Below are 21,310 nucleotides of genomic sequence, written 5' to 3' on the forward strand. Positions count from 1 at the left end.
CTTAAAGGAAGTTATTGACTGACCCATTAGTGCAAAAAAGAAGTATCAAAATACTTCTTATGTTTTGTTGTGTATATTGGCATTGACAGGCTGATATTGTTTGTTTCGAAGAAGGAGGGGTATATTGTTATGCAGTCTGATGTTGGTCAGTCAGTAGGTCGGTATGTAGACCAATTAGTTTCTTGATGATAACTCAAGAACGCTTTAGCCTAGGATCATGAAAGTTGATAGGGAGGTTGGTCATGACCAGCAGATGACCCCTATTGATTTTGAGGTCAGTCTGTCAAAGGTCAAGGTCACAGTGACCTGGAACAGTTAAACGGTTTCCAGATGATAACTCAAGAACGCTTGCGCCTAGGATCATGAAACTTGATAGGAAGGTTGGTCATGACCAGCAGATGACCCCTATCGATTTTGAGGTCAGTAGATCAAAGGTCAAGGTCACAGCGACCCGGAACAGTTAAACGATTTCCAGATGATAACTCAAGAATGCTTGGGTCTAGGATCATGAAAGTTGATAGGGAGGTTGGTCATGACCAGCAGATGACCCCTATTGATTTTGAGGTCAGTCTGTCAAAGGTCAAGGTCACAGTGACCTGGAACAGTTAAACAGTTTCCGGATGATAACTCAAGAACACTTGCGCCTAGGATCATGAAACTTGATAGGAAGGTTGGTCATGACCAGCAGATGACCCCTATCGATTTTGAGGTCAGTAGATCAAAGGTCAAGGTTACAGTGACCCGGAACAGTTAAACGATTTCCAGATGATAACTCAAGGCTGCTTGGGTCTAGGATCATGAAAGTTGATAGGGAGGTTGGTCATGACCAGCAGATGACCTCTGTCGATTTTGAGGTCAATATGTCAGAGGTCAAGGTCGAAGTGACCTGGAACAGTTGATAGGGAGGTTGGTCATGAGCAGATGACCCCTATCAATTTTGAGGTCAGTAGATCAAAGGTCAAGGTCACAGCGACCTGGAACAGTTAAACGATTTCCAGATGAAAACTCAAGAATGCTTGGGTCTAGGATCATGAAAGTTGATAGGGAGGTTGGTCATGACCAGCAGATGACCCCTATTGATTTTGAGGTTAGTCTGTCAAAGGTCAAGGTCACAGTGACCTGGAACAGTTAAACAGTTTCTGGATGATAACTCAAGAACACTTGCGCCTAGGATCATGAAACTTGATAGGGAGGTTGGTCATGACCAGCAGATGACCTCTATCGATTTTGAGGTCAATATGTCAGAGGTCAAGGTCAAAGTGACCTGGAACAGTTAAACCGTTTCCAGACAATAACTTGAGAATGCTTGTGCCTAGGATCCTGAAACTTGATAGGGAGGACCAGCAGATGACCCCTATTGATTTTGAGGTCAGTAGATCAAAGGTCAAGGTCAAAGTGACCCAGAACTGTTTAACCGTTTCAGGACGATAACTTGAGAATGCTTGGGCTTAGGATCAAGAAACTTAATAGGGAGGTTGATCATGACCTGCAGATGATCCTTATTGATTTTGAGGTCAGTAGGTCAAAGGTCAAGGTCACATTGACCCAGAATAGTACAACTTTTGTGTACAGTTACCAAATAATTTCTGTTCCTTGTGCAATTACTGAATGCATCAAGGGGGGCATTTCGTGTTCTACGAGCTCTTTTAAAAAAAATAACCAAGCAGCGGAGGAACCAGGCTATGGTTGAAAATACACATGAAGTGCTTAAAAGTTTATCTTGTAGTTATCAAACAAAATATTTCACCTTATGAGCTATGAATTACACTGACAAGTAGGGGGGCACCAGTTACCTGTGGACACACATCTAGTTAACAAATAGTCCCCATGACACATCATGAGATGTCATCTGGCCCAGTTTTTAGCTTGACTCTTCGAAGAATAGGGGAGCTATCCTACTCGCCCCAGCGTTGGCGTGAGTGTGAGCGTCACACAAATGTTAAAGTTTGCGTACCACCCCAAATATTTTCAAAGTCCATTGAGATATTGCTTTCATATTTTGCATACTTGTTTACCATCATGACCCCAGTCTGTAAAAAGGAGGAGGCAACTCTGTCAAGCATTTTGACTGAATTATGGCCCCTTTTCGACTTAGAATAAATGTATAAATGTTAAAGTTTGCGTACCACCCCAAATATTTTCAAAGTCCATTGAGATATTGCTTTGATATTTTGCATACTTGTTTACCATCATGACCCCAGTCTGTAAAAAGGAGGAGGCAACTCTATCAAGCATTTTGACTGAATTATGGCCCCTTTTCAACTTAGAATATGCTTATTGTAATGTTATAGTTTTACTCATAGCTTATATTATACTATCAAGCACTGAGAATAGTCGAGTGTGCTGTCCACTGATGTTTCTTACCACTTACTTGTTTTCTAGTCTGGATTTCCTTAAATCAGGTGAATATTTACATGAAATGTAAGCATTTCTCCAATAATGTCATGTTGAACATATTATCTACATTAAAATGTTTGGCATGTATATTGAGTTGGTAATCACCTGTTTACATACTGAAGTCTACATTTTATATGTCTTATCTATAAAATCAAGGTAAAGTTCATAGATTTTTGATACCAGTCCTTGAAATATTTTTTATGTCCCTATAATTATGTGCTATGTCCTTATATGTGCATTGATAGGGTAATATATACAAAAAAGGGTCATTAAATTTATTAAAATCTGACTTGGTTTTTTCCCCGTCCTCAACCAAAAAAAATTAATGATAATAACTTCCAGTTTCTGATTGCACAGCTTTATATGCTACCTTTAACAGTCTTTTGTCCTGAACAACTTAATGTTCCATGTTGTTGTATGTACAGCATACAGTTGTGATATACACTGTAGCAGACATATGGTTTTAGAGTTCGTAATATTTGCATATGAGTGAACTGAGGTAAAACATTTCTATTAAACAGAGATTTTGCGGAAACTGGACCATTATTGTGGGCTAAGGGAGATATTTAGATTTTGCTGAAACTCACAGGACCATTATTGTGGGCTAAGGGAGATATTTAGATTTTGCTAGTACTGGACCATTATTGTGGGCTAAGGGAGATATTTAGATTTTGCTGAAACTTACAGGACCATTATTGTGGGCTAAGGGAGATATTTAGATTTTGCTAGTACTGGACCATTATTGTGGGCTAAGGGAGATATTTAGATTTTGCTGAAGCTGGACCATTATTGTGGGCTAAGGGAGATATTTAGATTTTGCAAGTACAGGACCATTATTGTGGGCTAAGGGAGATATTTAGATTTTGCTGGAACTTGACCATTATTGTGGGCTAAGGGAGATATTTAGATTTTGCTGAAACTTACAGGACCATTATTGTGGGCTAAGGGAGATATTTAGATTTTGCTGGAACTGGACCATTATTGTGGGCCAAGGGAGATATTTAGATTTTGCTGGAACTGGACCATTATTGTGGGCTAAGGGAGATATTTAGATATTGCTGGAACCTGGACCATTATTGAGGGCTAAGGGAGATACAGATTTTGCTGGAACTGGACCATTATTGTGGGCTAAGGGAGATATTAAGATTTTGTTGGCACATGATTACCTACTTACCTGAGGGTTTTAGTCATATTGAAAATATTTTTTTTATGATCAGCAGGTTCAAATAGTCAGACTGGAGGTGGATACATGGACATGAGGCCAGGAAGTGGTGCTGTTGCCAGTAGTCAGGAATCTTACATGAATATGACACCACCCAAATCATCATCTGGTAGTGGGGGTTATATGGATATGACCCCAACAACACCCCCTGTTCATAGCAATAATGGATATATTGATATGAATCCTGGACAGCGGAGTGAGTATATTATTAGTCCTCTACTGGTCCGTCCGTCCACAATTTCGTGTCCGGTCCATAACTCTGTCATACATGAAGGGATTTTTGTCGAGCCCGCTTGCGGAAGCGAAGACATAGTTGTCCAAATGGCTGTTCGGTGTATGTGCGTGCGTGCGTCAGTGTGTGCATCCGTCCGGATTTGTTTGTCCGGACCATAACTTTGCAGTGCATGGAGCAATCTTGTTTTTATTTGGCATGAATGTTAACCTCAGTGAGACGGAATGTCATGCGCAAACCCCAGGTTCCTATCTCAAAGGTCAAGGTCACACTTAGAGGTCAAAGGTCAAATTCAATAATGACTGTGTCCGGAGCATTTCTTCTTCTTGCATAGGGGGATTTTGATGTAACTTGGCACAATTGTTCACTATCATGAGACAGAGTGTCATGTGCAAGAATCAGGTCCCTAGGTGTAAGGTCAAGGTCACACTTAGAGGTCAAAGGGTACAAGAATGACAACTTTGTCCGGAGCATTTCTTCTTCATGCATGGAGGGACTTTGATGTAACTTGGCACAAATGTTCACCACCATGAGACAGAGTGTCATGTGCAAGAACCAGGTCCTTCGGTTTAAGGTCAAGGTCACACTTAGAGGACAAAGGTCAGATACAAGAATAACTTTGTCCGGTGCATTTCTTCTTCATGCATAGAGGGATTTTGATGTAACTTGGCACAATTATTCACCATCATGAGATGGAGTGTCATGCGCAAGAAACGAGAATTACTTCCCTTTGTTGTTACTATAAATAGCTTATATTGTAACTTTTTAGCTCACCTGAGCACGAAGTGCTCAAAGGTGAGCTTTAGTGATCGCGCTGTGTCCGTCTTTCGTCGTTGTCCGTCCGTCGTCAACAATTTGACTGTTAACACTCTAGAGGTCACATTTTTGGCCCAATCTTAATGAAACTTGGTCAGAATGTTACCCTCAATAAAATCTTGGACAAGTTGGATATTGGGTCATCTGGGGTCAAAAACTAGGTCACCAGGTCAAATCAAAGGAAAAGCTTGTTAACACTGTAGAGGCCGCATTTATGACTGTATCTTCATGAAACTTGGTCAGAATGTTAATATTGATGATCTTAAGGTCCATTTTGAATCTGGGTCATGTAGGATAAAAATCTAGGTCACCGGGTAAAATCAAAGGAAAAGCTAGTTTACACTGTAGAGGCCACATTTATGACCATATCTTAATGAAACTTGGTCAAAATGTTAATCTTGATGATCTATAGCTCCAGTTCAAATCTGGGTTAGGTGGGGTCAAAAACTAGGTCAAATCAAAGAATAAGATTGTTAACACTGTAGAGGCCATATTTATGACTATATCTTCATGATATAATATTGATGATCTTTAGGACATTTTTGAATCTGGGTCATGTCAGGTTAAAAACTAGGTCACCAGGTCAAATCAAAGGAAAAGGTAGTTAACACTGTAGAGGCCACAATTATGACCATATCTTAATGAAACTTGGTCAGAATGTTAATCTTGATGATCTTTAGGTCAAGTTTAAATCTGGGTCAGATGGGGTCAAAAACTAGGTCACTAGGTCATATCAAAGGAAAAGCTTGTTAACACTCTAGAGGCCACATTTATGACTGTATCTTCATGAAATTTAGTCAGAATGTTAAACTTGATGATCTTTAGGTCAAATTTAAATCTGGGTCATGTCGGGGTCATAAACTAGGTCAAAAAAAAAAAAAAAAAAAAAAAATCCCTACCTACCTACCCACCCACCACTAAAAATCTGGGTCGGAGCACTACAAACAAACAATTTTTAGCTCACCTGTCACAAAGTGACAAGGTGAGCTTTTGTGATCGCGCGTCCGTCCGTAAACTTTTGCTTGTGACCACTCTGGAGGTCACATTTTTCATGGGATCTTTATGAAAATTGGTCAGAATGTTCATCTTGATGATATCTAGGTCAAGTTCGAAACTGGGTCACGTGCTGTCAAAAACTAGGTCAGTAGGTTTAAAAATAGAAAAACCTTGTGACCACTCTAGAGGTCACATTTTTCATGGGATCTTCATGAAAGTTAATCAGAATGTTCATCTTGATGATATTTAGGTCAAGTTCGAAACTGGGTCACGTGCGGTCAAAAACTAGGTCAGTAGGTCTAAAAATAGAAAAACCTTGTGACCACTCTAGAGGTCACATTTTTCATGGGATCTTCATGAAAGTTAATCAGAATGTTCATCTTGATGATATCTAGGTCAGGTTCGAAACTGGGTCACGTGCGGTCAAAAACTAGGTCAGTAGGTCTAAAAATAGAAAAACCTTGTGACCACTCTAGAGGTCACATTTTTCATGGGATCTTCATGACAGTTAATCAGAATGTTCATCTTGATGATATTTAGGTCAAGTTCGAAACTGGGTCACGTGCGGTCAAAAACTAGGTCAGTAGGTCTAAAAATAGAAAAACCTTGTGACCACTCTAGAGGTCAAATTTTTCATGGGATCTTTATGAAAGTTGGTCAGAATGTTTATCTTGATGATATCTAGGTCAAGTTCGAAACTGGGTCACGTGCCTTCAAAAACTAGGTCAGTAGGTCTAAAAATAGAAAAACCTTGTGACCTCTCTAGAGGCCATATATTTCACAAGATCTTCATGAAAATTGGTCAGAACGTTCACCTTGATGATATCTAGGTCAAGTTCGAAACTCGGTCACGTGCCATCAAAAACTAGGTCAGTAGGTCAAATAATAGAAAAACCTTGTGACCTCTCTAAAGGCCATATTTTTCATGGGATCTGTATGAAAGTTGGTCTGAATGTTCATCTTGATGATATCTAGGTCAAGTTCGAAACTGGGTCACGTGCCATCAAAAACTAGGTCAGTAGGTCAAATAATAGAAAAACCTTGTGACCACTCTAGAGGTCACATTTTTCATGGGATCTTCATGAAAATTAATCAGAATGTTCATCTTGATGATATCTAGGTCAAGTTCGAAACTGGGTCACGTGCCTTCAAAAACTAGGTCAGTAGGTCTAAAAATAGAAAAACCTTGTGACCTCTCTAGAGGCCATATATTTCACAAGATCTTCATGAAAATTGGTCAGAACGTTCACCTTGATGATATCTAGGTCAAGTTCGAAACTGGGTCACGTGCCATCAAAAACTAGGTCAGTAGGTCAAATAATAGAAAAACCTTGTGACCTCTCTAAAGGCCATATTTTTCATGGGATCTGTATGAAAGTTGGTCTGAATGTTCATCTTGAAGATATCTAGGTCAAGTTCGAAACTGGGTCGCTGCTGTCAAAAACTAGGTCAGTAGGTCTAAAAATAGAAAAACCTTGTGACCTCTCTAGAGGCCATATATTTCATGACATCTTCATGAAAATTGGTCAGAATGTTCACCTTGATGATATCTAGGTCAAGTTCGAAAGTGGGTCACGTGCCATCAAAAAGTAGGTCAGTAGGTCAAATAATAGAAAAACCTTGTGACCTCTCTAAAGGCCATATTTTTCATTGGATCTGTATGAAAATTGGTCTGAATGTTCATCTTGATGATATCTAGGTCAAGTTTGAAACAGGGTCATGTGCGGTCAAAAACTAGGTCAGTAGGTCTAAAAATAGAAAAACCTTGTGACCTCTCTAGAGGCCATACTTATGAATAGATCTCCATAAAAATTGGTCAGAATGTTCACCTTGATGATATCTAGGTCAAGTTTGAAACTGGGTCACGTGCCATAAAAAACTCGAAACTGGGTAATGTGCGGTCAAAAACTAGGCCAGTAGGTATAAAAATAGAAAAACCTTGTGACCTCTCTAGAGGCCATATTTTTCATGAGATCTTCATGAAAATTAGTGAGAATGTTCACCTTGATGATATCTAGGTAAAGTTAAAAACAGGGTCACGTACCTTCGAAAACTAGGTCAATAGGTCAAATAATAGAAAAACCTAGAGACCATATTTTTCAATGGATCTTCATGAAAATTGGTCAGAATTTTTATCTTGATAATATCTAGGTCAAGTTCAAAACTGGGTCACATGAGCTCAAAAACTAGGTCACTATATCAAATAATAGAAAAAACAACGTCATACTCAAAACTGGGTCATGTGGGAAGAGGTGAGCGATTCAGGACCATCATGGTCCTCTTGTTTAATTTAGGCCTTAACGTGCCCAGTGTATAGCGCTGATACACGCAATGATTGCCTGGGTTCCTGACCAGTACACCTCTAGTTGGGTGGGAAACACAGAAAAACGTTTCTGAAAATTCCCGATTAGCTACCGGGGATCGAACCCCCGACCTCAGGATGGGAAGGCCAGTGTGCAAACCACTGAGCTATCCGTCCGCCTTAAAGGGCCAAAATTTGCTATTTTTGGCTTGTGAACACGATATACACAACATGTTGCAATCCGCTTTAATCAAACTTGCACACAACTTGTATTGGCATAATATCTCAGTTCCTTTTGAAAACTGGCCAGATCCCATCATGGGTTCCAGAGTTATGGCCCCTTAAAGGTCCAAAACTTGCTAATTTGGCTTTTGCAGCCATATTGAGACTTCATTTATGGTTTGATTTGATACAAACTTGCAAAATATCTTCAACAACAATAAATCTTGGATTCCATGATGAATCTGTCAGAACCAGTCATAGGTTCTGGAGTCATTTTATATCTGATTACCTCCCCTGATTTTAATCACAATGGATTTATATCAGTAAGCACGTATAGGACTCATTTGAAATTTCATTATTGTCATTAGTTGGACTGAGACAATCAGGGTAGATAACTATGGACTGATTTTATTTCAAATTATCTCCCTTTATTTCAAATTTAACCTTTACCCTACTAAATTTCTAAAATGAACTGGTCCATCATTGTACTTTTTATTCAAGTGTGGGAAATACCATTTTAATACAAAGGTGCATGTTCATATTACTGACGTGATGAGCTAATCTCTGCAGGTAAGGATTTTGCGCTGCACTAGGTAATGGGTATTCTTGGTCTGATCTGTTCATAATGCCAAGATTAATTTGCGCATCAGTGTATATAATTACTTACATGTATTTTTATACACGATTGAAAAACTGGACGAATTATGGGAACGCCCGGCGGCGATTGGGACTGGGACGTCAGGGAGGATCCAAGACTTGTCCTGGACATATCATTACATGCCTGGAGGATTTTGATGAAACTGGCACAGTTGTTCACCAACATGAACGGCGTGTCTATGGCAAGACCGGTCAGGTCTAAGGTCAGGTCACTGGGTCAAAGGTCATTCAAAATGACTTTGTCCGGAGCATATCTTCTTCATGCATGGAGGGATTTTGATGAAAGTTGGCACAATTGTTCATCATCATGAGACGGAGTGTCTGCGCAGAAAAACCAGGTCCCTAGGTCTAAGGTCAAGGTCACACTTAGAGCAAGGGATACAAGAATAAAATTCAAGAATGACTTTGTCCGGAGCATATCTTCTTCATGCATGGAGGATTTTATGTAGTTGGCACAGTTGTTCACCATAATGAGAGGGAGTGTCATGCGCACGAACCAGGTCCCTAGGTCTAAGGTCAAGGTCACACTTAGAGGTCAAAGGATACAAGAATGAAAAACTTTGTCCGGAGCATATCTTCTTCATGCATGAAGGACTTTGATGTAGCTTGGCACAATTGTTCACCATCAATGAGACGGAGTGTCATGCGCAAGAACCAGGTCCCTAGGGTAAGGTCAAGGTCACACTTAGAGGTCAAAGGATACAAGAATGAAAACTTTGTCCGGAGCATTTTTCTTCATGCATGAAGGGATTTGATACAACTTGGCACAATGTTCACAAGCATGAGACGGAGTGTCATGCGCAAGAACCAGGTCCCTGGTCTAAGGTCAAGGTCACCTTAAGGTCAAAGGCAGTACAAGAATGAAACTTTGTCCGGAGCATTTCTTCTTCATGCATGGAGGGATTTTGATGTAAACTTGGCACAATTGTACACCATCATGAGACGGAGTGTCATGACTGGCTTCTTGAATTACTTCCTTTGCGTACCTGAATACTAAGTGTAATTTTTCATTACAGTCGTAGGGAAAACGGACCACATTACTGAGAAACATGCATGTTACATCTCATTATCTGAGGTGTATTTTGAGCTATCTCACCTGTAAGGATTGTGTGTGGACTTGTAATGTTTTTTCTCTTTTTTTTTCTCTTTAAAGATTACTTCCCTTAGTGTTACTATAAAACTTACATTGTAACTTTTTATAATTGACCGTAGGGAAAAACAAGACCACTTTTCTGTGTACAACATTGATGTTACATCAAATTTTGAGGTGTTATTTTAGGTATCTCTACCTGGTAAGGATTTTTTTGTGGACGTATCGATAATTTTAAAAAAACAATTTGTAAACAACTAGAAATTAAATTCCATTTTGCTAATACAGTGCTGTTAAAGAAATTTGCTGTTGACGGGTATAATGTACATTCTGACACCTTGTTTATAATTGACCGTAGGGAAAAACCAAGACCACTTTTCTGTGGTACAACATTGATGTTACTTTCAAATTTTGGATGTATTTTAAGGTATCTCTACCTGGTAAGGATTTTTTTGTGGACGTACGATAATTTCTAAAAAAAACAAACATTGTAAACAACTAGAAAATTAAAATTCCATTTGCAAATACAGGTGCTAGTTTAAAGAAATTTGCTTTGACGGGCGTATATTGTGACATTCTGACACCCTTGTTATGTAAATGAATATACCTAGCAGCTTCTAATGAGATTGGTTTGAAATGTTATTTATGTCTTCCATGGTAAGAAAAGTCATGTTAGATAACTCTTGATTGAATGTTTATCGATATGACTACTTTTCTAATATGTTGTTGTAAAGGCTTGTACTCTGTATCTTTTTAATGCATATACCAATGCATGATTACCTCCCCTGATTTTAATTAAAATGGATTTATCTCAGTAAGTATTTATAGAACTCATTTGAAATTACATTATTGTCATTAGTTGGACTGAGACAATCAGGGCAGATAACTTATGTAAATGAATATGCCTCAGCAGCATCTAATGAGATTGGTTTTAAATGTTATTTAAGTCTTCCAGGGTAAGAAATAGTCATGCAAGAACAAAAATGCAGCATTTGAGCCTAGGACCCTCAAACTTAATATGGAGATTGGTCAAAAGGGACTGTTACAAGAAAATATTTATACTGATGATATTTAATGCGTTTGCCTATACCGGACCCCTAGCTCAAAATTCAAGGTCACAATTGGAGGTCAAAGATCAGTAGGGTTTTTTTCCTGTCCGGTCCAGAACTCTGTCATCCATCAAGGGATTAAAATATTACTTGGCATAAATGTTCCCCATGATGAGACAACATGTCATGCGCAACACCCAGAACCCTAGCTTAAAGGTCAGGGTAACACTTTGAGATCAAAGGTCAATAGTATTCTTTTGCTGTCCGGTCCACTGGCGCCAGACCTAGGTATTCTATAAGAACCATGGTCATGAAAGGGAAAATATACTAACCCGTTTCAATCGTACATTTCTCAACTTAAATGCTCAGTTCGGTGAATGGGTACCTAGTATATTGAACAAGCGATAATTTATCTCCCATGGTGCACCAGTCACATTGTCTCAATATTCCATATTGCTGAGATTATCAACATATTTTATGCTTTCGTCAACGTTATAGAAAAAACTTGCGTGACCTTCCCTAATGAACATCCGGTCTAGAGGTCACGGCAGTGTGCACATGTTTGGTGAAATGTAAACAAACAAAAACAGAATTAAAAAAAATCACAAGTTTACACTAAAACTCGAAATGATGAATGAAATTCATCTTGTATATGATCTTTAATTTGAAATCGTACATTGGTCTGCATCTCTTCTGTTTATTTTATTCATTTTGCACATTTATGCTGCATTTTCACATTTTAGCGAACACGTGTAGTAAAATGACGATTGACATACATTTTCACAACAGCCAATCAGAATGGTTTTGTAATCTAGCCAGTGGTCCGGTCTATAACTTTGTCATGCAAAACAGGATTCAAATATCAGTTGGCACAAATATTCCCCTGGATGAGACAACATGTCTTGCGCAAAACCCAGGCCCTAGGTCAAAGGTCAAGGTCACACTTGGAGACCAAAGGTCAGATACAAGAATAACTTTGTCCGGAGCATTTCTTCTTCATGCATGGAGGGATTTTGATGTAACTTGGCACAAATGTTCACCAACATAAGACGGATTGTCATGCGCAAGAACCAGGTCTGTAGATCTAAGGTCAAGGTCACACTTAGAGGTCAAAGGTCAGATTCATGAATGACTTTGTCCGGAGCATTTCTTCTTCATGCATGGAGGGATTTTGATATAACTTGGCACAAATGTTCACCACCATGAGGCACCCTTGTTTTTAGAATTACGTCCCTTTGTTATTACTATAAATAGATTATATTGTAACTTTTTGTATTACTGGCCGTAAAGAAAAATCGAGACCACTGTTTTCTGTCCAATTTTTAGGTGTATTTTGACCTATCTCTACCTTGTAAAGAGTTTCTTGCGGACTTATATTTTATAGAATTTTGCATATTAGTTTTCAACTGTCCGTCCGTTCTTTCGTTGGTTCGTTCGTTTGTCACAATGTTAACTTTTTGCATGAAGGCACTTTACTCGCGAACCACTGCACCCAGGACCTTCAAACTTCACATGCTGATAGTACTTATTGAGTACGCGACCCCTACTGACTTTAGGGTCACCACGTCAAAGGTCAAGGTCACAGGGGCCAATGTTAACTTTTTGCATGAAGGCACTTTACTCGTGAACCACTGCACCCAGGACCATCAAACTTCACGAGCTGATTGTACTTCTTGAGTACATGACCCCTACTGACTTTGGGGCCACCACATCAAAGGTCAAGGTCACAGGGGCCAATGTTAACTTTTTGCATGAAGGCACTTTACACGCGAACCACTGCACCCAGGACCTTCAAACTTCACATGCTGATAGTACTTATTGAGTACACAACCCCTATTGACTTTGGGGTCACTACGTCAAAGGTCAAGGTCACAGGGGCCAATGTTAACTTCTTGCATGAAGGCACTTTACTCACGAACCACTGCACCCAGGACCTTCAAACTTCACATGCTAACAGTACTTACTGAGTACACGACCCTTATTGACTTTGGAGTCACCAGGTCAAAGGTCAAGGTCACCAGGTCAAAGGTCAAGGCTCTGCGGGGGCATTTGTTACTGCAGATTCATGCCCCTTGACAAGCAGCAGAGTCATGACCCTTGACAAGCAGCAGATTCATGCCCCTTGACAAGCAGCAGAGTCATGACCCTTGACAAGCAACAGAGTCATGACCCTTGACAAGCTGCAGATTCATGCCCCTTGACCTGTCATATTCTTTTATCTGTGCTACTTCTCCTATACCACTGGTGGGGCCTCCATGGTCGAGTGGTTAAGTTCACTGACTTTAAATCACTTGCCCCTCATCGATGTGGGTCCGAGCCCCACTCTGGGCGTTGAATTCTTCATGTGAGGATGCCATCCAGCTGGCTTACGGAAGGTCGGTGGTTCTACCCAGGTGCCCACTCATGATGAAATAATGCACTGAGGGGGACCTGGGGTCTTCCTCCACCATCAAAGCTGGAAAGTCGCATATGACCTATAATTGTGTCAGTGCGACATTAAACCCAATAAAATAAATAAATATACCACTGGTTGCAGTTTCACCAGACTTCAAAGGAGTTACCGCCTGCAAGCCTAGTTGTGAATATCATTTGAATGTTATGGTTCAGTGATTTTCGTCAGAGTTATGGCCCTTAATTGGTGGCATTTTACAATTTCTGCAGAGGCATGCCTTTTTTGTGAAAAAAAACAACTGTAGTTGTCTTTTGTTGATGTAACAGTATTTCTCAGTTCTTACTCAACCCACCTTTACACCTTAAAAGTAACCACCTTCCAGAATGTGCTCTTGTTAAACTTTTCATCTATTGCAGTGAACTTTGTTGTTTGCTGACAACTTTCGTTATGAAAGGAAGAATAAATAACTGTCTGTTGAATATTTTAGCTCCAACAGATCCAGGACCAGGCTATGTGATGATGGATGGAGCATGGGTGCGTACAACTGCCCCAATACCTATAAGAGTGAACAAGGAACCAGGTTACATGGATATGGGACCTTCAAGTCAACCACTTCCTACTGTAAAAGAAAGTGGAAGTAAGGACCTCTTTAATATAGTTTAATTCAAAATAATCTTTATACAGATCTGAATCCAACATCACCTTTCTACATGTGTAGATTTGAAGGACGTTTGTACTGATGTTCAATTTAAAATGGCTTTTGTACTATCAATAATTCAAAATTGGCTTTATAGCGATGTTCAATTCAGTCTTTGTACTGATGAAAATTAAAAATCACATTTGAACTGATGTTTATTCAAAAAGGAATTTGTACTGTTTTGGATACAAAATGAGCTTTGTACTGATGATGAACTTAAAGTAAGCTTTGTACTGATGATGAACTCAAAGTGAGCTTTGTACTGATAATGAACTCAAAATTAGCTTTGTACTGATGATGAACTTAAAGTAAGCTTTGTACTGATGATGAACTCAAAGTAAGCTTTGTACTGATGATGAACTCAGTGAGCTTTTTACCAATGATAAACTCAGAATGAGCTTTCTACTGATAATCAACTCAAAATGAGCTTTATACGGATGATGAACTCAAAATGAGCTTTTTACCAATGATAAACTCAGAATGAGCTTTATACTGATAATGAACTCAGAATGAGCTTTATACAGATGATGACCTCAAAATGAGCTTTTTACCAATGATAAACTCAGAATGAGCTTTATACTGATAATGAACTCAGAATGAGCTTTATACTGATAATGAACTCAAAATGAGCTGTATTCTGATATTGAACTCAAAATGAGCTTTATACTGATATTGAACTGAGAATGAGCTTTATACTGATAATGAACTCAAAATGAGCTTTATACTGATAATGAACTCAAAATGAGCTGTATACTGATATTGAACTCAAGATGAGCTTTATACTGATAATGAACTCAAAATGACCTGTATACTGATATTGAACTCAAAATGAGCTTTACACTGATATTGAACTCAAAATTAACTTTATGCTGATAATGAACTGTGAATGAGCTTTATGCCAATAATGAACTCAGAATAAACTTTATACTGAAATTGAACTCAAAATGAGCTGTATACTGATAATGAACTCAGAATGAGCTTTATACTGATAATGAACTCAAAATGAGCTGTATTCTGATATTGAACTCAAAATGAGCTTTATACTGATTTTGAACTGAGAATGAGCTTTATACTGATAATGAACTCAAAATGAGCTTTATACTGATAATGAACTCAAAATGAGCTGTATACTGATATTGAACTCAAGATGAGCTTTATACTGATAATGAACTCAAAATGACCTGTATACTGATATTGAACTCAAAATGAGCTTTATACTGATATTGAACTCAAAATTAACTTTATGCTGATAATGAACTGTGAATGAGCTTTATGCCAATAATGAACTCAGAATAAACTTTATACTGAAATTGAACTCAAAATGAGCTGTATACTGATAGTGAACTCAAAATGAGCTGTATACCGATCTGTTTACCGATATTGAACTCAAAATGAACTTTATACTGATATTGAACCCAAAATGAGCTTTATACTGACAATGAAAATAACTCAAAATGAGCTTTATGCCCATAATGAACTCAAAAAGAGCTTTATGCTGATATTGAACTCAGAATGAACTTTATACTGATATTGAACTCAATGTGAGCTTTATGCTAATAATGAACTCAGAATGAGCTTTATGCCAGTAATGAACTCAAAATGAGCTTTATACTGGTGTTGAACTCAAAATGACCTTTATACGGACAATAAATTCAAAATGACCTTTGTACTGACAATAAATTCAAAATGACCTCTGTACCAATATGAATTCAAAATGACCTTTGTACCGATATAAATTCAAAATGACCTTTGTACCGATATAAATTCAAAATGACCTCTGTACCAATATAAATTCAAAATGACCTATGTACCAATATAAATTCAAAATGACCTATGTACCAATATAAATTCAAAATGACCTATATACGGACATGAATTAAAAATGATTTATGTACTGCTGTTGGATTTAAAATGACATTGTGCTGCTGTTCAATCCAAAATGATCTCTGTATTGCTGATCATTATTCAAAATGACGTTTTTACTGATGTTGAATTTAAAGAAAATGACATTTTTAGCTCGACTATTTGAAGAATAAGTAGAGCTATCCTACTCACCACATCATTGGTGTCGATGTTGGCGTCACAACTCTGTACTTATACAAACACACTTGAAGCCTTGTACACAGGTGAGCGCTTTAGGGTCCGTGACCTCTTGTTTGTAATTTATGTCACCATGATTTTATCATACACATATTTTCGTATTTTATGTAGTTGTTATTTAGTAATGCAGTTTAAGCACTAACAATAGATCTTAATGCAATATTTGTATCACTTTTTTAGCTCACCTGTCACAAAGTGACAAGATGAGCTTTTGTGATCACGCAGCGTCCGTCGTCCGTGCGTAAACTTTTGCTTGTGACCACTCTAGAGGTTACATTTTTCATGGGATCTTTATGAAAATTAGTCAGAATGTTTACCTTGATGATATCTCGGTCAAGTTTGAAACTGGGTCAACTGCGGTCCAAAACTAGGTCAGTAGGTCTAAAAATAGAAAAACCTTGTGACCTCTCTAGAGGCCATACTTTTCAATGGATCTTCATGAAAATTAGTCAGAATGTTCAACTTGATGATATCTAGGTCAAGTTCGAAACTGGGTCATGTGCGGTCCGAAACTAGGTCAGTAGGTCTAAAAATAGAAAATCCTTGTGACCTCTCTAGAGGCCATATTTTTCATGGGATCTGTATGAAAGTTAGTCTGAATGTTCCTCTTGATGATATCTAGGTCAAGTTCAAAACTGGGTTACGTGCGGTCCAAAACTAGGTCAGTAGGTCTAAAAATAGAAGAACCTTGTGACCTCTCTAGAGGCCATACTTTTCAATGGATCTTCTTGAAAGTTAGTCAGAATGTTCTTCTTGATGATATCCAGGTCAGGTTCGAAACTGGGTCACGTGCCATCAAAACTAGGTCAGTAGGTCAAATAATAAAAAAAACCTTGTGACCTCTCTAGAGGCCATATTTTTCATGGGATCTGTATGAAAGTTGGTCTGTATGTCCATCTTGATGATGTCTAGGTCAAGTTCGAAACTGGGTCACGTGCGGTCCAAAACTAGGTCAGTAGGTCTAAAAATAGAAAAGCCTTGTGACCTCTCTAGAGGCCATACTTTTCAATGGATCTTCATGAAAATTGGTCAGAAGTTTTATCTTGATGATATCTAGGTCGAATTCAAAATTGGGTCACATGAGCTCAAAAACTAGGTCACTGTGTCAAATAATAGAAAAAACAACGTCATACTCGGTTCAAAACTGGGTCACGTGGGGACAGGTGAGCGATTCAGGACCACTCTGCCAGCAGTTTGTGTTGCATATATCTTAAAAAAATATTTCACATAGAGTTATGAAACTATGTACATTGACAGGAATGAGGGGGAGGGGGGGGCTTCTGTGTTCTATGGACACATATTAGTTTTTAAATGGTTCAGCATAACTGATTTTAAGGGCTTCCAGAACTAAAAAAAAGAAAAAAACAACATTTAAATGACTTCTTCTCATGAACTGCTTGATGAATCATCACCAGACTTGGTCTATAGCATCCTTGTTAGGTCCTCTTTCAGATCTGTTCAAATAGTTCTGCTTGTTTGATTTTAGGGGCCGCCAGAGCCAACAATAGAAAAGCCTGTAAAAGATTTCTTCTCATGAACTGCTTGATGGATCATCACAAGACTTGGTCTATGGCATCCTTGTAAGGTCCTCTTTCAGATCTGTTCAAATAGTTCGGCTTGTTTGATTTTAGGGGCTGCCAGAGCCAACAGTAGAAAAGCCTGTAAAAGATTTCTTCTCATGAACTGTTCAATGGATAATCACCTAACTTGGTCTATAGCATCCTTGTTATGTCCTCTTTCAGATCTTTCAAATAGTTCTGCTTGTTTGATTTTAGAGGCTGCCAGAGCTAACATTAGAAAAGCCTGTAAAAGATTTCTTCTCATGAACTGTTCAATGGATAATCACCTAACTTGGTCTATAGCATCCTTGTAAGGTCCTCTTTCAGATCTGTTCAAATAGTTCTGCTTGTTTGATTTTAGGAGCCGCCAGAGCCAACATTAGAAAAGCCTGTAAAAGATTTCTTCTCATGAACTGCTTGATGGATCATCACCAGACTTGGTCTATAGCATCCTTGTAAGGTCCTCTTTCAGATCTGTTCAAGTAGTTCTGCTTGTTTCATTTTAGGGGCCGCCAGAGCCAACAATAGAAAAGCCTGTAAAGGATTTCTTCTCATGAACTGCTTGATGGATCATCACCAGACTTGGTCTATAGCATCCTTGTAAGGTCCTCTTTCAGATCTGTTCAAGTAGTTCTGCTTGTTTGATTTTAGGGGCCGCCAGAGCCAACAATAGAAAAGCCTGTAAAAGATTTCTTTTCATGAACTGTTCAATGGATAATCACCTAACTTCGTCTATAGCATCCTTGTAAGGTCCTCTTTCAAACCTGTTAAAATAGTTCTGCTTGTTTGATTTTAGGGGCCGCCAGAGCCAACAATAGAAAAGCCTGTAAAAGATTTCTTCTCATGAACTGTTCAATGGATAATCACCTAACATGGTCTATAGCATCCTTGTAAGGTCCTCTTTCAGATCTGTTCAAATAGTTCTGCTTGTTTGATTTTAGGGGCCGCCAGAGCCAACAATAGAAAAGCCTGTAAAAGATTTCTTCTCATGAACTGTTCAATGGATAATCACCTAACTTGGTCTATAGCATCCTTGTAAGGTCCTCTTTCAGATCTGTTCAAATAGTTCTGCTTGTTTGATTTTAGGAGCCGCCAGAGCCAACATTAGAAAAGGCTGTAAAAGATTTCTTCTCATGAACTGCTTGATGGATCATCACCAGACTTGGTCTATAGCATCCTTGTAAGGTCCTCTTTCAGATCTGTTCAAGTAGTTCTGCTTGTTTGATTTTAGGGGCCGCCAGAGCCAACAATAGAAAAGCCTGTAAAGGATTTCTTCTCATGAACTGCTTGATGGATCATCGCCAGACTTGGTCTATAGCATCCTTGTAAGGTCCTCTTTCAGATCTGTTCAAGTAGTTCTGCTTGTTTGATTTTAGGGGCCGCCAGAGCCAACAATAGAAAAGTCTGTAAAAAATTTCTTCTCATGAACTGTTCAATGGATAATCACCTAACTTGGTCTATAGCATCCTTGTAAGGTCCTCTTTCAGATCTGTTAAAATAGTTCTGCTTGTTTGATTTGAGGGGGCCGCAAGAGCCAACAATAGAAAAGCCTGTAAAAGATTTCTTCTCATGAACTGTTGAATGGATAATTACCTAACTTGGTCTATAGCATCCTTGTAAGGTCCTCTTTCAGATCTGTTCAAATAGTTCTGCTTGTTTGATTTTAGGGGCCACCAGAGCCAACATTAGAAAAGCCTGTAAAAGATTTCTTCTCATGAACTGTTCAATGGATAATCACCTAACTTGGTCTATAGCATCCTTGTAAGGTCCTCTTTCAGATCTGTTCAAGTAGTTCTGCTTGTTTGATTTTAGGGGCCGCCAGAGCCAACAATAGAAAAGCCTGTAAAAGATTTCTTTTCATGAACTGTTCAATGGATAATCACCTAACTTGGTCTATAGCATCCTTGTAAGGTCCTCTTTCAGATCTTTCAAATAGCTCAGCTTGTTTGATTTTAGAGGCTGCCAGAGCCAACATTAGAAAAGCCTGTAAAAGATTTCTTCTCATGAACTGTTCAATGGATAATCACCTAACTTGGTCTATAGCATCCTTGTAAGGTCCTCTTTCAGATCTGTTCAAATAGTTCTGCTTGTTTGATTTTAGGGGCCGCCAGAGCCAACAATAGAAAAGCCTGTAAAAGATTTCTTCTCATGAACTGTTCAATGGATAACCACCTAACTTGGTCTATAGCATCCTTGTAAGGTCCTCTTTCAGATCTTTCAAATAGTTCGGCTTGTTTGATTTTAGAGGCTGCCAGAGCTAACATTAGAAAACTCTGTAAAAGATTTCTTCTCATGAACTGTTCAATGGATCATCACCTAACTTGGTCTATGGCATCCTTGTAAGGTCCTCTTTCAGATCTGTTCAAATAGTTCTGCTTGTTTGATTTTAGGGGCCGCCAGAGCCAACATTAGAAAAGCCTGTAAAAGATTTCTTCTCATGAACTGCTTGATGGATCATCACCAGACTTGGTTTATAGCATCCTTGTAAGGTTCTCTTTCAGATCTGTTCAAGTAGTTCTGCTTGTTTGATTTTAGGGGCCGCCAGAGCCAACAATAGAAAAGCCTGTAAAGGATTTCTTCTCATGAACTGCTTGATGGATCATCACCAGACTTGGTCTATAGCATCCTTGTAAGGTCCTCTTTCAGATCTGTTCAAGTAGTTCTGCTTGTTTGATTTTAGGGGCCGCCAGAGCCAACAATAGAAAAGCCTGTAAAAGATTTCTTCTCATTTAACAGTCCACATTTTGACAAAACCTTTTGGGATAAAGCTTTGAAACTTTCAACACTTATGTACCATCACCTTGTCTAGTTTTAGGCAAGAGTACATAACTTCATCAAGGATTTTGGCTGAATTATTACCCCTTTTAACTTACAAATCTTGGTAAAGTTTTTTGTACCAGTTCATATTTTGTGCAAACTGTTTGACATATGGCTTTGAAACTTTTTTCACTTGTTTATTATAACAATCTCTATCTGTAGGCAAGAGATACATAACTCTGTCAACTATTTTGGTGGAATTATGGCCCTTTTTGGACTTAGAAATTGGTTCAGTTTTCGTACAAGTCCACGTTTTGTCAAAACTATTTAACATGTGGCTTTGAATCTCTGAACACTTGCTTATCATCATGATTTCCATCTGTAGGCAAGTGTACATCATCTATTTTGGCTGAATTATGGCCCTTTTTGGACTTGAAAGTTGGCTCAGTTTTCGTACAAGTCAGAGTTTTGTCAAAACTATTTGACATGTGTCTTTGAAACTTTGAACACTGTTTATAATCATGATCTCCATCTGTAGGCAAGAGTACATAACTCTGTCATCTATTTTGGGTGAATTATGGCCCTTTTTGGACATGGAAATCTTTTAAATTTTTCATACCAGTCCATATTTTGCCTAATCTGTTTGTCATATGGCATTGAAACTTTGACCACTTGTTTACCATCACAGTCTACATATGTAGGCAAGACTACATAACTAGGATAAGGACTTTAGCTCAGTTATGGTCCTTTTTAGCTCGACTATTTAAAGAATAGTAGAGCTATTGGACTCGCCCGTGCGTCCGCATCCCAATTTGGTTAAGT

General features: G+C 38.5%; 1 protein-coding gene across 5 annotated transcripts in view; it reads left to right on the plus strand.

Annotated features, from left to right (window-relative positions):
* The window catches only part of LOC123540115 (insulin receptor substrate 1-B-like), a 164,924-nt gene that overhangs the window by 129,569 nt on the left and 14,045 nt on the right, over positions 1-21,310 (plus strand). For 4 of the 5 annotated variants that reach the window (XM_053526335.1, XM_053526337.1, XM_053526336.1 and 1 more), the window contains 2 exons: positions 3,615-3,815; positions 13,863-14,012. In XM_053526335.1, coding sequence (XP_053382310.1) covers positions 3,615-3,815; positions 13,863-14,012 — 351 coding nt within the window. The remainder of the gene's footprint in view (positions 1-3,614; positions 3,816-13,862; positions 14,013-21,310) is intronic. The other variant, XM_045324910.2, reaches the window with a different exon arrangement.

The sequence above is a fragment of the Mercenaria mercenaria genome, chromosome 16, assembly GCF_021730395.1.
Source record: "Mercenaria mercenaria strain notata chromosome 16, MADL_Memer_1, whole genome shotgun sequence".
NCBI classification, from domain to species: Eukaryota; Metazoa; Mollusca; class Bivalvia; order Venerida; family Veneridae; genus Mercenaria; species Mercenaria mercenaria.